Source organism: Pinus tabuliformis, chromosome 3_1, assembly GCF_031772625.1.
Source record: "Pinus tabuliformis cultivar Carrire ecotype Pingquan chromosome 3_1, CPIR1, whole genome shotgun sequence".
NCBI classification, from domain to species: domain Eukaryota; kingdom Viridiplantae; phylum Streptophyta; class Pinopsida; order Pinales; family Pinaceae; genus Pinus; species Pinus tabuliformis.
In genome coordinates, this window is record NC_142301.1 from 580,468,590 (window position 1) to 580,484,770 (window position 16,181).

General features: G+C 39.7%; 1 protein-coding gene across 1 annotated transcript in view; it reads right to left on the reverse strand.

The window, feature by feature from the left end:
- Positions 1-1,331: 1,331 nt before the first annotated feature.
- Positions 1,332-16,181, reverse strand: part of LOC149188321 (uncharacterized) — an 83,772-nt gene continuing 68,922 nt past the window's right edge. Inside the window, exons 3-4 of the mRNA XM_089411643.1 lie at positions 2,203-2,400; positions 1,332-2,112 (exon numbers count right to left, since the gene is read on the reverse strand). Of these exons, the coding sequence (XP_089267769.1) occupies positions 2,095-2,112; positions 2,203-2,400 (216 nt within the window). The 3' untranslated portion in view covers positions 1,332-2,094. The remainder of the gene's footprint in view (positions 2,113-2,202; positions 2,401-16,181) is intronic.

Here is a 16,181-nt window from a genome sequence, read left to right on the forward strand (position 1 = left end):
TTAAAAATGACTCACTGCAATGGAATGATGACATTCTACAGATATCCATTTCCAAAGGTTCAAGCCACCCTGTGGCAGTCACCCTTAGAAGATGCTTAATTGATTCTATCTTACAAAAAACACAGATGGCATCTAGGAAGGCTATAATATGGAGTCCGTCCTTGACTATTATTTGGAACCAACCATAAATTATCTCCAGCTTTAAAGGTCATTTGTGCTTTCCAATGTCCTGAAATATCTGAATCCACCTAGCTTCAAGATACTGAACCTCTTATCTTCATTTGAATCTATCTCGAGAGAAATATTTGGATCAACCCTAGTATAATTCTCTTTTTTCATGCAGTCAAATAAGGATTTTCCATAGGACATTTCCACTCCTTCCAAGATGGACCTTGCACATACAAATGTGTTTTGCACAAGTCGGTGTCCAGTACAGTTTACAGAGCTCTGAAAGTTTGTCAACTAGAGTATTCCAGCAACTTTTGGGCACATCCAACCATTCTATTCAGTTGATTCTCGAACCATTCAATGAAAAAAACTTAACTGACTTCCTTATTTTTACCAATCACCAACATATAAAATGAAATGTAAAAACAATTTCAACATTTCATCCATGGGAAAGCATTATCTGCATATAAGAATATGCACTGTCCTTAAAATTTTGTTTGCGTATTTTGGCATACAAGCAACAGAAATTGATTGATTTGCTAGCATGGGCTCAGCCAAGATAAGCAGACAATTATAAGATCCCTGCTGTTTTGAGACTAAAGTTCTAAACAATAGCAATAATGATACTACAAGGTTCCTATAAATGCCAACGCATAACCTTCAATACAATCCCTACAAGGTTTTGAAGTTCAAGGTAGACAAAGGGTGTGAAACAATATCCTCTGAATTGATGAACTTTTACAAAATATTTGAACTACCGGTCATATCCAGAATTCATGGTGAATGAATTTCCACAAAATATTTGAACCACTAGCCGTATCCAGATTTCATGGTGAATATAATAAACCAAAATACATAATTCAAATTTATCTCACTGTTTTTAAACGAGAGCAATAAATAGGAAAGCTTTTCATGTGAAAACAATTTCAGTATAGCATTATAGTAGCTGTGCAAATCAAATGTTAAACAAACCATATGCCACTAATGTAGGCAAGCACATGAATAATAAGGAAAGCAATTGAAGGTAGATACATGATAAATTAACCAAAGTTACTACGTGCCAAAAAAAATAAACAACAAATAAAAACATTGGAGTAACAGAAGATTGATGCAACTCCATGTACATAACATCGGGATTAGAAAATAGCAACAAAATAAAGGCCAGACTTCAATGTAATGATCCATGCCATGTTTTCCCTTCTCGTGTACAATTAAAATAAAAGGTCAGTGACAATATCATTTAGTCTTTCAAATTGAACTGAATAATATAGACATGATTCAAAATAATTCTACGCTTAAGGTAAAGACCTAGAGTCCTCTTATAAATTATCTGCAGCTTAAAATCATACCCCACCTGAGCCTCTAGCTAGGCTGGGTTATACCAAGATGCCAAAATTAACAAAGCAGCTTTCCTCAACATATTAACATATAGTTTTAGCCATGCCTCTTAAAGAAGTCACTGTATGATGGGGCCATACAAGCCTGGCATCTTTTATCTCCGTGCTGTGAATTGCTGTGAATTGTAAAGAAAACTTCATGTTGTATCATTTCCAAAATAACCGTCACATGAAGAAATTAACTCACATGCACAAACTGCCAAACTATGAACCAGACTGCTTGAATCACAAGTTATCTGAAACCACAATCGTTTGAAAGGAAATTGGCACATCAAGGATAAATTCTTTCTGAAAACTAAAGGGGTTTGACTTCTTAACTACTTCCATGAGACCGTAAGTCTCTCCTAGATTACTTTCCCCAAAATAAAATGACTAAACCAGTTGTGATTAATGAAACAAGTCAACGAATGTGTCCATATAAGCAGAATTGGATCATACAGCAAAACAAAAGTGATGAGCATATGAAGCAGATCTGCTTGACTAAACTAAGATTCGTATTTTAAGTCGAACATCCTCTGCTGATCAAATCTTAAGTTGTCCTTTTTTTCTGCATCCATGTCAACATCCAGAAATGGAGATAAGCATAACAGAATAAATATGATACCACATGTTAATCACATACTTGAAAAAATCATACCCATTTTGCAGATTTTGCAATGCTTCTACGTGACCTTTGTTGTTGCTTGTTTTCCTCTGCTGTTGGAACCTTACGAAGACTAGGTCTATATAGTATGAAGGTCCGGCCAATCTGCCCAACAACCACTGACCTCGTTGTTTCTTGCAATCTCAAAGCTACAACATCTAGTTCATCTGGACAAGTGTTGTGCACCTTCAACTGTAACACAAATCACAAAGAACGATAAAAATAACAATGCCATGCCATGCATTAATACCAAATATGTCAAAAGATGTGGATTTTCTTTAACAAACAGCTATTTAGAAAGGAACTAATCATATTACATTAAACCAATAGTCCACCAAGTTTCATGGACAGGGGAGTGTGGGAGCAGGGAGATGCACATGGGAAACATGTGGGAGCAGGGAGATGGACATGGGAGACATGTGGGAGCACCATCAAATTTTAGGGCAATTTGGGGGAGGGGGGCTTCAAGGTCCCTAGCATATGGGTCTCTGATAAAATCTCAAAAATAACAATTCATCCCATGCAAATTCAGCATTGTGCAATCCATTGGAAACACTACAATCTTGCCAATCCTAAAATCCTGATAATTAATAAGTCTACTGAATTCTAAATGGTATATGAAATTATACTTTCTCCATATGACATCTGATGAGGTTGGAGCCACTCAAACATCCTAAAGAAATTAATGGTAATGTTGAAGATTTCGGTAGAAGGAAGAAAGGTAAAGATAAAGGAGAATGTCAACATTTACTTTAGAAATTAATATTTCCATTAATTACCAAGGTGGCAAACTCCTCAAAACTCTATCCCCTATCTTCCTTCATCCTTAAAGAATTGTTGGACAAAAAATTGGAGGGGTGGACCGTGGGGGACACCCAAACATCTCCCTTTTGGGGAAACACATCCCCCGCACTAGGGAAATGTTTCCCCAAAAGGGGGATGTGGGGAAATGTTTCCACAGGAACCTTCAATTGCCTCTGGAGCATGGGAAACTTGGGGGCCATGCCCCTACCCTATGGGAGACATCCCTATGGAACACTGCATTAAATTGGTTTTAAAATATTTTTTCTTAAAATGAACTCTTTCATATCATTCTAAATAACTTCACACAGCAAGGGAATTGTTACTATTACCCACCAGATTGTGGATAACCCCAAAGGGAATATTGTTTTCATCATTTGATCCAGCTTTCCAGTCAACAGCCCCACTTTGATCCACAAATAGTCATTCTCAATTGCCTCTCAGCCACTCTCAAATCAATCATTTATTTCATCTAGCCATTTCACCCAATGAAGGTGGCTATTCAAATATGAGATATGCTAACCATTTTTGTATCAAGTGCTTTCATGCAATGGTTTGCAACATTCTAGTACAGATCACGGGTCAAATTAGATTGACCGCTTTTGACTGTATAATTATTCCCTTGCTTCACCTTGGTGGTTATCTCCTGCCTGTAGTCCAATGTAACCCTCCTTGAGGCCTTTCTTTCCACAGTCTAGGAGGGGTAGGAATAGAAGGCCTTGCTTGATGTTGTGTGTTCATGATAATCCATAATTACCACTTTCTGCCCGTTCCCTTCCTATCTCCCTTCTTCAGATTGATTGCTTACTGCTCCCATTCCTTGGTTTCCCCAATGTGCCATGTCTTTGAGTAAGGGCCCAAAAATTTGGCCCCAAGAGGTAAATGCAGATCAAAGAAAGATAGAAGCCTATATAGCCATAATGAAAGAAAATTTGAAAAAAGGCAAAATATGGCTGGGGCAATGTGTAAGTTCATAGACAAAAGCCTAACCTAGGCTCTACCCATCTCATTAGCCCTCACCCAGTTCCTAGTTTATCATGATCTACCTAAATAAAAGGAACTTTTGTATGTTCCAACCCTGATAAGAAATGAACCACTACATCTCAAGGGGATATTTAATGCATTTAGTAAAGCTGGAGACCCAAGCTATCCATGCAAAGAAAATAATATTATAGAAGAAAAAGATGCACCTGAGGAGTGGTAAAAATAGGCCAAGGAAAGAGGTAACTCAAGTCCCACGATTGCTCCCCCTTCACATCATTTGACTCAAAGATATTGGTTGCGTAGATGGTACGCCACAATAGGATCTTCCATGAAGTCAAACCCCAAATGTTAGAAAATTATATATTACGGAGCAATGGAACACATAAAATATTGCAGAAATATAAACATAGAAAACGCACAAAACAAGAGAGACACAGATATACGTGGTTCACCCAGTTTGGGCTACGTCCACCCCGAACAGCCAGTCCTTCCGTTCTATTATCCAACAAAATGAAGAGACACAACCTACAGCAAATCCGCTGTAATATCCTCTGTTTTCTCTCACAGTCTCACCTCTCTATTTCTCGCTCACAGAATACACATCTATCACACAGCCTCAAATACAATACCCTCATACAAAGAGAGGGGTTGCCTTCTAGGGCAAAAAACCCTAAACTAAACATAAGTTCTACCGTCAGATCATCCGCCTAATGAACGGCCCAGATTGACTAGAAATTACTATACTTTTACAAGGCAATTTTACAGTTGTTTTTAGCTTCGAGGGGAACCCCCCGCCAAGGGGGGGCTCCCAAAGGTTGCAGCCGCCCCCCCCTGGACCCCCCTTGCAGCGAATATTTCCGCCCCCATTTCGAACTGGGGTCCTATGTGGCGATACCTTTGAATATAGAAGATAATCAGGCTCCACACCCAACAATCTCCCACTTGGAGACTGATTGTAGCAACTCCATCGCTGCTCCATTTGCTGGACAATGACTCCTCTTTGGACCTGGCTGTTTCTCATCTTCATCGTCATCCTTGAAGACCAACTGAAACTGAGCATATTCTCAGTTTCTCCCTGGTTATAACTTTTGTTAGCATGTCTGTAGGATTCTGGCTAGTGTGTATCTTTTCCAGCTTCAACTCTCCATCTTCCAACACTGATCGTATGAAATGGTACTTGAGCTGTATGTGTTTAGTCCTGGAATGAAATGTTGAGTTCTTTGCAAGATGAATGGCACTTTGGCTATCACTGTATAACGTGCCCATATCATGCTCCTTACCCAATTCACCCATAAACCTTTGTAACCAAATCATTTCTTTACTAGCCTTTGTAGCAGCAACATACTCTGCTTCTGTTGTTGAAAGTGCAACAACACTTTGGATTTTTGAAACCCAACTGACAGTTGTTCCTCCAACAGTAAATACATATCCTGTAGTGCTCCTCCTGTTATCTCTGTCACCTACCATATCTGCATCAACATATCCTTGTAGGGAGATGTTTGAACCACCAAAGCATAATGCTTGATTTGTGGTACCTTTCAAATATCTGAGAATCCATTTCACTGCCATCCAATGTTCCTTTCCTGGATTGTTCATGTACCTGCTTACAACTCCCACTGCATGTGCAATATCAGGCCTTGTGCAAACCATTGCATACATTAAGCTTCCAACTGTTGATGCATATGGAACTTTAGACATATAATCCATGTCTTCTTGGGTCTTTGGGCACATTTCCTTGCTAAGTTTGAAATGGCTAGCAAAAGGTGTACTAAATGGTTTTGCATTGTGCATGTTAAATCTTTTCAACACCTTTTGTATGTACTCATTCTGAGACAATGTTAATTTACGATTTTTCCTGTCTCTAGTTATTCTCGTACCAAGGATTTGTTTTGCAGCTCCCAAATCCTTCATTGCAAATGAATTTGCCAATTTTCTTTTGAGCACATTTATTTCCTGCATGTTAGATCCTGCAACAAGCATGTCATCTACATACAATAACAATATAATGTAGCTGCCATCATTTTGCTTTTTCAAATAAACACAATGATCAGAGTGACATCTAGTATAACCTTGTTTAGACATAAACTTGTCAAATTTTAGATACCACTGCCTTGGAGCCTGTTTTAAGCCATACAAGCTCTTCTTCAACTTGCACACTAGTTTCTCCTTCCCTTTCACCTCATATCCTTGTGGCTGCTGCATATATATCTCTTCCTTCAAATCCCCATGGAGAAAGGCTGTCTTTACATCTAACTGCTCAAGATGCAAATCTTCAGCTGCTACAAGACTTAAAATAGTTCTGATTGAAGTCATTTTAACAACAGGAGAAAATATTTCATCAAAATCAATACCTTTCTTCTGTGCAAACCCCTTCACCAAAAGTCTAGCTTTATACCTCTGTTTTCCTCCATCTTCTTCCTTCAGCCTGTAAACCCATTTATTCTTCAATGTAGTTTTTCCTACAGGCAACCTGACTAAATCCCAAGTCTGGTTATGCATTAAGGAGTCCATCTCTTCTTCCATGGCTACCTCCCACTTCTTCCTGCTTTCAACCTGCATTGCTTCTTCATAACATTCGAGTTCACCGGAATCAGTCAACAATAAATAATATAATGAAGGAGAGTATCGTTCAGGGGGTCTACTTATCCTGGTAGATCTTCTAACACCACTTTCAGGTGTTTGGGGTGCCTGTTGTTGTTGTGGTGGTTGTTGTTGTTGTGGTTGTTGATTATTATTATTTTCAAGCACCTTTACTTTTTCAGCGATTTCATCAAGAACTGCGTATTCCTTGTTTTCCTTTTCTTGTTTCTTTTCCTGCAACTGATTCTTATACAAGACCTTTTCATTGAATATTACATCTCTGCTCCTAATGATTTTGTGATTTTCGTAATCATATAAGCGATAACCAAAATCATTAACACCATATCCAATAAAGGTACATTTCTTTGACTTTGCCTCAAGCTTTGTTCTATTTTCTTTATCAATATGGACAAAGGCCTCACAACCAAAAGGCTTTAAAATAGGGTAGTTTACCTTTTTACCTGTCCATGCTTCCTCTGGAACACCACCATCCAAGGAACTTGAAGGCCCTCTGTTTATTAGATAAACAGCAGTATCTACAGCATCTGCCCAAAACTGTAAAGTCAATCCTGCATGCAATCTCATGCACCTTGCACGCTCCATGATTGTTCTGTTCATCCTTTCTGACACACCATTTTCTTGTGGTGTTCTTGGAACTGTCTTCTCTCTGTGAATTCCATGCTTTGAACAGTACCTATCAAACTCTTTGCTACAATATTCACCTCCATTGTCTGATCTAAGACACTTTAATTTCTTTCCTGTCTCAATCTCAACCAAAGCTTTCCATTTCTTGAATGTATCAAATACATCAGATTTATTCTTAATACAATAAATCCAAGTTTTTCTAGTTGCATCATCAATAAAAGTAACATAATAACGAGAGCCACTGAGAGATGATACCTGAGCAGGTCCCCATACATCTGTATGCACAAGCTCTAATTTTTCATTCTTCTTTCCTTTCCCAACTCTGAGAAATCTGACTCTATTCTGTTTTCCATAAATGCAATTCTCACAGAAGTCCAAATCAACATTCTTCAAACCTGGCAACAAATTCCTTGAGTGAAGAATCTTCATCCCCTTTTCACTCATGTGTCCGAGCCTATGATGCCATAATGTTGCATCTGCTCCTTTGGAAGTTAAAGCATTAACAGAGTTAGAAATACCATTGCATAAATACAATGTACCAACCTTTTCGCCTTTTGCTATTACCAGGGCTCCTTTGGTGACCTTCCAAGCTTTATCTGTGAAAGTTGTCACACAACCTTCCCCGCCTAACTGCCCTGTTGAAATCAGATTTTTCTTTAGATCTGGAACATGCCTTACCTCCTTTAATAGCCATTGGTTTCCATTCTGCTGTTTTACAAGAACCTTACCCATTCCAACGATTTTACAGGGTTTATCATCACCCAGACGAACTTGTCCAAAATCTCCTTGAACATAGTCATGAAAGTATTTCTTATCAGGTGTGGCATGGAATGAAGCCCCTGAATCTACCACCCAGGAATCAGTAATATTTTCGAAAGAAAGAATCAAAGCATCTTGTAACACCTCACCTGTCACATTTGCTTCATGATTGTTTTCTTGTTGTGCATCTCCTTCTTTTCCCTTCCGAGATCTACAGTCTTTCTTTAGGTGTCCTTTCTTTCCACATTTCCAGCACACTATCCCCGATCTGGACTTGGATCTGCCTTTCCTTGATTTACTGCGATATCCTGAGCTCTTTCCTCTTTCCATTTTTCTTCCTCTAGACTCTGCACTCAAAGCATTTCCCGATGTCTCACCGGAGCTTTTCCGTCGCATTTCCTCGCTAAGGATAGCACCGACAACATCATCAAACTTTAAAGTACTAGATCCAGAAACGGAGTTACTAATGGCCATTACCAAACCATTCCAACTTTCTGGTAATGAGCACAAGAATAACAGAGCTCTAACTTCATCATCAAAGTTTACCCCTACAGAACTTAACTGACTTGTAACTGTATTAAAATCATTTAAATGGTCTGCAACAGATCCACCTTCCGACATCTTCATATTAAATAACCGTTTCATAAGAAATACCATGTTTGAGGCCGAGGGTTTTTCATATAGTTTCGACAGCGTCTGAATCAAACCCTCTGTCATGGTTTCCTTCGAAATGTTGAAGGTGACTGACGCAGCAAGGCACAACCGTATTGTTCCGAGTGCCTTTCTATCGAGAAGATTCCATTCTTCGTCTGTCATACCCGTCGGCATATTTGATTTTCCACCCAATGGTAGGTATAGATCTTTCTGATACAGATAATCTTCCATCTGCATCTTCCACAGCAAGAAGTTTTTGCTGTTAAATTTCTCGACCCTAAACTTACCATCTTCCGCCATTGCTCCCACTCGAACCAGGAACCCTTCTTTCATGTGAGTTTATCAGCCAAATAGACCTTCGGCTCTGATACCAGTTGTTAGAAAATTATATATTACGGAGCAATGGAACACATAAAATATTGCAGAAATATAAACACAGAAAACGCACAAAACAAGAGAGACACAGATATACGTGGTTCACCCAGTTTGGGCTACGTCCACCCCGAACAGCCAGTCCTTCCTTTCTATTATCCAGCAAAATGAAGAGACGCAACCTACAGCAAATCCGCTGTAAAATCCTCTATTTTCTCTCACAGTCTCACCTCTCTGTTTCTCGCTCACAGAATACACATCTATCACACAGCCTCAAATACAATACCCTCATACAAAGAGAGGGGTTGCCTTTTAGGGCAAAAAACCCTAAACTAAACATAAGTTCTACCGTTAGATCATCCGCCTAATGAACAGCCCAGATTGACTAGAAATTACTATACTTTTACAAGGCAATTTTACAGCTGTTTTTAGCTTCGGGGGCGCTGCCCCCGAAACCCCCCGCCAGGGGGGGCTCCCAAAGGTCGCAGTCGCCCCCCCCCTGGACCCCCCCTGCAGCAAATATTTTACGGGCGGCGTTGCCGCCCCCATTTCGAACTGGGGTCCTATGTGGCGATACCTTTGAATATAGAAGATAATCAAGCTCCACACCCAACACCAAACCTTTTCACTCTTCCATTTACACCTTCCAATTGATGGGCCAGCCTAGGAATTGTTCCTCCCTTCAAGGTTGGAAGCACCTAATAGGGCCCATTGATAACCCTCCATACTTAAGTGGGGTAACTTGTTTACAAGTCATAAGATAGATGTTTGAAGATGAGGCTTGTGTCATGTACTTTAGTGCCTTGTTCCATTAAATATGGCCCACTCTAATACATTTATGGTTTGAGGTACCTTTGATGATGATCTCACTTGATTCCATGAATTGTGTTAGGTGTTTTCTCCAAGTTTCATTGGCCATCCCTTGAGGGATCTTAGCATGCTTCTTAAGCACATCGAATAGGACATCTAGCCCACGTGACTCAACCATAGCACTTCCATGCATGTCATTGCACACTTTTTGAGGAACATTGGGCAATGTGATGATTCAGCAGCATAAAGTCTGTCATCCTCTTCCTCCAACACCTTGGACTTTGAGCTTTAATTTGGGACGTTGCTTCCACAATGATTGTACCCCATGCTGACTTTGGAGGGAACTTTTACACCTTATGGATTGAGGATGTTTCCTTTGGAGCTATGACATCATCATTCTAGAGTTGTGACATGTGACGTATGCACCCGTTTTGCATAATGTCATGGAAAGGATGGACCACTTGATGCTAATGGTGGTTTCTTGATGATGGAGCACCTTATTTGGACCATGAAAATGACTTGATGATGATTAGCACATATGGAGGTGCCCCTTGCACCTTTTCATGAGAGAGATTCATTTGGGGTATGTTGAGAAAATAATTGTTATTGATGTCAAAGGATGTCCAGCTAAAGAGAAGCATAACATAGGCTTAAAGATCACTTTAATCCCTTTCCAACGAGGTATAGCATGCCCCCTAACTCCTCTCCATTGAGGAGAAATGAAATTTTTAAGACAAAAAACCACTTATCTTTCCCCCAGTCTAGTCAGCCTTGCTTGAGGACAAGTAAGCCTTGTTTTGGGTGACCCAACCAGTATAAATACATGAGTCTTCTCCTCCATTCGGCCATCAACTCACTCAAGCAATAAGACAAGCAATTCAGACATGTGGAAGAGAGTGAAAAGGTTCATATCTCATGAACCTAGAAGTAGATTGAAGGAGCAAATTCTTGGTTTTTATTTTTGCTCTTGGGTAAGGGTTATTGGGGGTTTTTGGATGAGATTTTAGTGCAGAACTTGGACTATCATTGGAGTAGATTTTGACCTCCTTGTAGCACAGATTTCGGCCTCCTTTGTAGTGAAAGAGTTCAGCCTTTTTAGCATGGATTTCAATCTACATTTGTGAGCAAACCTGCAACTGAACTCAGCTTGTGGAAGGAGCAGACCTCGGCCTGTGGAAGGAGAAAACCTTGGCCTAGACTTGGCCCGTGGAAGGAGCACAGTTTTGCCTCAAATTCAGCCAGTGCTAAGAAGCAGCCTTTGGTTTAGTTTGCCTCATATGTGGCCTATGATAAGGAGCAGAACTCAGCCTTGTGAGTGATCATCCTTTAAGTCAAGTTTAAAGAACAGTCCTTGAAGATTTTTGAAGCCTCTTCGGAACAGTCCTTGAAGATTTTTGAAGCCTCTTCGGAACAGTCCTTGAAGAGTTTATTGGAGCAGCGTTTATAAGATACTTTTGAAGATATCATGGGATCACTTTGGACCAGCCCATTGAAGGCATCTTGGAGCAGCCTTGAAGCCACTTTGGAGCAGTTCTTGAAGCAGAACTCTGGAACTATCTTGGTCAAATTTAATCAGTATTTTGAAGTCTAATTGAAGTATTTGTAAAGGTTGAAGCCTAAGAGGATTGGTGTTCTCATTCACGGTTGGAGCCTTGTAGAATTGAAGTATTTGTAAACGTTAGAGCCAAATTTGAGGATTGGTGTCCTCATCATTTGAACAATATTTATATAAGTTATTTTAATTTTACTTCTTGTGTTCTAGCATAACTTGTGCTTCTAATTAAGAAAAATCTTAACTAGCTAATAAACAATTGAAATAAATATTGATTCACCCCGCTCTCAGTGTTTCCAACAATTGGTATTAGAGCCAACTTCTTCAAGATCAGCCTAACAACTAGAAGAAGGATATTTTGAACTACAATGGCCAGCAAGGAAGCACTTAAGGCTCCCCACTTTGATGGAACAAATTTTACATTTTGGAAAATCGGGATGAAATACTATCTGATGTCTCTTGGTGTTGAAGTGTGGCAATCAATTATAGATGGATAAAAAATTCCATTTCCTCTACCAACAAACCCAGACAGAAAGAAGGCGTATGCAGCAAATTCCAAGGCTTTGAATTCTATAACAACTTACAAGTGGTTTGTTAGACTCAGAATTCACCAAAGTTATGAATTGTGAATAGGAAAAAGAAATGTGGGACAAGCTTATCCGTATCTATGAAGGAGATGGCAAGATCACAAAGGCAAAGGTTCAAACTTTTAGAAGGTAGTTTGAAAGTCTCAGGATGGATGATGAAGAAGATATTGCTACTTCCTCTGAGCAGATGAAGTAGTTAACTCTCTCGAAGGGATAGGTGAAGATGTCAAGGGAAAGATGATTGTCCAAAAAGTGTGATCTCTTCCAGATCATTTTGATGCTAATGTTTGTGCCATAGAAGAACTATAAGATTTGGATTATTTATCAATGGATGAACTTCATGGAATCCTCACAGCATATGAGATGAGGTCAAGAAATTCAACTCACAAGGAAGTTGCATTCAAGGCATCAAAGACATCGAGAAAAGGGAAGAACTGTGATTGCACCAACAATGATTTTGATACTGAAATGGCACAATCTGTCGGGAAGCTGAAGAAAGGATCCAAACTCAAAGGCAAGTTACCTCCCATTTATTTTAGATGTGGTAAAATAAGAAATTATGTGAAGAGTCTTTTCAAAGATGACAGTGATGATGAAGATGAACCCAAGAAAAAAACATTCAAAAAGGGAGGCTCAAGAAAAAAGAATTTCTTCTCCAAGGAAGACAACGATAACTCTAATGAAGAAGAATATGATGGAAGCAGAGAAATATTGTTCATTGCCTTCACAAATGAAATAGATAATCTAGAAGAAGAAGAAGGAAGTATGGATGAACTATTGATCAGTGCCTTAGAAGAAAATGATAGACTCAGGAAAAAGAATGGAAAGTTATCTCAGGAAATCATCTCTCTCAAAACCAAGAAAGAAGAAGCCTTGAGCAATAAACTAAAGAAAAAGGAAGAAATTTGTGAAAAATTGGAAGTTGAAATAGTATCTCTAAAAAGGGAGTTGGACAAAGCCAACAATAATTTGAAGAGTTCCCAAACCTTGGATGTTATTCTCAGCTCCCAAAGGCCACCACATGACAAAACTGGACTTGGCTATAAAGGAGAATCCTCTAATTCAAAGGAAGACACCAGTGTTCATCATGAAGAAAAACCTAGAAGTTTTGTTGATTTTCTTAAAGGAGCTCATCACAATAATGTTGCACAAAACAAAGTTCAACCATGCATTGAGAAGCGGTCCCTCCCCAAAAGGAATATCTCATCAAGACAAACTTATACTAACAGGTATCAAACTATTTTTCTTGGTCACTATTTCTTTTGTAAAAATTTTGGTCATCAAGCAAAACATTGCAAGGCATATAGAGCTAATCACCAAAATAAGATTGTTGATATTAAGAGGCAAGACCAAATCAGAACTTATAATTCATTTGCTCCTCTTTCAAAGTATAGTCTAGAATGTTACAAATGCAACAATCTAGGCCCTGAAGCACAAAATTGCCCATTAAAACCTAGAGAAAAATCTGGAAAAGAAAGACTGAAGAACCTACTCCTGAGAAATGTGGTCTAGTTATGTGTCCTCAGAATAAGGAAAGTCAATGGTTTGTAGATAATGGATGTTCTAGACACATGACAGGTGACAAGAATTTCATCTCATTGAGAAAAGAAAAGGATGGAAATGTGACCTTCAGAGATAATGAATCTACTAAAATTGTTGGAATAGGCATAGTGAATCTCAACAATGGCAAGGGCAAAGCTCAGAATGTGCTATATGTTGAAGGTCTTAAGCACAATCTTTTAAGCTTTAGCCAAATGCGTGATTAGGGATATGATCTCACTTTTTCATTCCAAAGACTGTGAGATAAGAAGATCATCTTCATGAAGTCTCATAGGAAAAGGGGTAAGAATAGCAGAATGTATACACTCTCAGTGAAATACAAGAAGAAAGATGTTACGAGTCAATCAAATGAAAGTTGCCTATGGCACAAACATTTGGGACATCTAAGCTTTGATAATTTGGTGAAGATCAGCAAAACTCAAATGAAAGTTGCCTATGGCACAAACATTTGGGACACCTAAGCTTTGATAATTTGGTGAAGATCAGCAAAACTCAAACAGTAAGAGATATCCCCAAAATCTCAAAACCAGCAAATGTTATTTGTATACCATGTCAACATGGAAAGCAAACTAGGACCAGCTTCAAATCAAAGGAATGTTCAACATTGATGCCTTTGGAAATTGTTCATACAAATATGTGCAGTCCAACCAAAACTCTAGCACTACAAGGAGAGAGGTACTTTGTGTTATTTATAGATGATTATACTAGAATGATTTGAGTATATTTTCTTAAATACAGATCAGAAGCACTAAATTGTTTTAAAATTTTCAAGGAAGCAGTTGAAAATGAAAGTGAGTTGTGTCGATTTGGGGTAGCATCAGATGTGCTCTAGCCACGAAAATTGGTGGAGAGGCTAAAGTACATGAAATCTCCAATACCCAGAAATGGTTTGGGCAAATTCTAAACAGTTTGGGAGATATTAAAATAATAAATATTTTTAATGGAGTCCCTAAGTCTAAACTTAGGGAAAATAAAATATTAATGTGAATTAATATAAAACTGTGTTAGAAGGGTCCAAAAGTCATGGATCAAGCCAGAGTTAATCTTAGCCATTGATTAGGGACTTAATCTTGGCCGTTGAACTGTCAACAACAAAAGTATAAGAGGAGGCTTTAGGGTCACTTGGAAAATACACCAAGTTGATCAAGATTTCGATTTTCTGAGGTAGGGTTTGCTAAGAAAATCGAAAGAGTGATTAGAGTTGGAGCTGAGGGATAGTGAATACAGAAGCAGAGAGGCAGAGAGGGTGTTGGGAGAATCAACGAAGAATCCGGGAGAGAAGGACACAGAGCCAGCCAAAGGCCACGTAGAGCCAGCTAGGGCCCACGCAGAGGCAGCCAGGAGCCGCACAGTGCCTCAGAGAGCCAGCGTGGGTGACGCAGAGGCTCTAGAGGCTGATGCGGTGCCTCCATAGGTTGACGCAGGGGTTATTGGGCTGACACTGGACTGAAGTTGGGCCAGGAAGGGCTAACGCAATCCCTAGAGGCAGACGTTGGGGTTTTCGTGGGGCAAATTGAATCTGGGAGCTGTCGGAGTGTTTATCGGGGTTTCAGCCAGAACATCTATCTCCGACTGAGAGGTACTACTGCCGAGATGATTCTCTGTTGGGTGAGCCGGTTTTGGCACCCAGATTGTCTTCTGAAAAAGCTTAATAATTAAAACCCTCAAATAGCTGCATCGGTTTTCCCGCATTGGGTTTTTCTAGGGACATTGGTCCAAAACCAATGTTGTCACTTGTGTGTTTGTTTTGTTTCCTTCAATTGATGATCTGTAATGTGTTGAGCATGTACTTGTATTTATTTTCAATATTTACATAGTAAATAACTTGTTAATTAATCACAACAAGTAGGCAGAAATAAATCAGAAAAGTACATGAAGGGTTTCTAACAGTGAGACTTAGAAATTCTAACATGGTATCAGAGCGTGGTTGCAGATCACAAGAGAACTAAGGACATCAGCCGAGCAGAGCAACAGCAGTAGAAAACAGTTGTCCCAAGTGACAGAAGTTGTTCCTAGCAAAGAAGCAGCAAGGAAGGGGTGACACAGTGCCTGTGTCATCAAGTTTGAGCCGGGAAGAGAATCAGCGCAGTGGCAGAGAGGAGCAGACTCGACCTACTCAGTGCCCGGTCATCTTTCTCAGTCAGGAAGGATTGACGCCGTGGCCAAGAGGTGTGAATTTTGTTGGTGCCGGGATTGCGCAGAGCCTAGAAGCTCTAACCTTCAGTTTGTTGGGGCTTAGGAGGCTGAGGGTAAGTTGCAGAGTGAAGCTGGTGGGGTACTGTAGTCAGAATAGTACCTAACAGGGCAAGACCAAGGAAGAGGGACTTGCTATTGAGGATTTCTAGCCAAGAAATTCGGATTAGTGGTGCAGCTGCACTAAGGATCGGAGTGGGGGCATCTCGACATTGGCAGAGAGGTTTCCAGGAGGGAAATCGGGGCTCAGAGGGAGTCACACCGAGAACTTCCAGAAGGGAAGTAGAGGAGCAGCGAGATGGCGGTAAACGGGGCAAGAGACCAGGACAGACTGGACAAAGCCTCAAACTTCGTAGTCTAGAAGCCCAGAATCTTATCCATTCTAGACAGGAACCGTCTCAAGCAATTCGCCTTGAGGACAATAGTGGTCCCAGTTGACCTAGCTGATAACAATAAGTACGAAGATGCAATGGCGA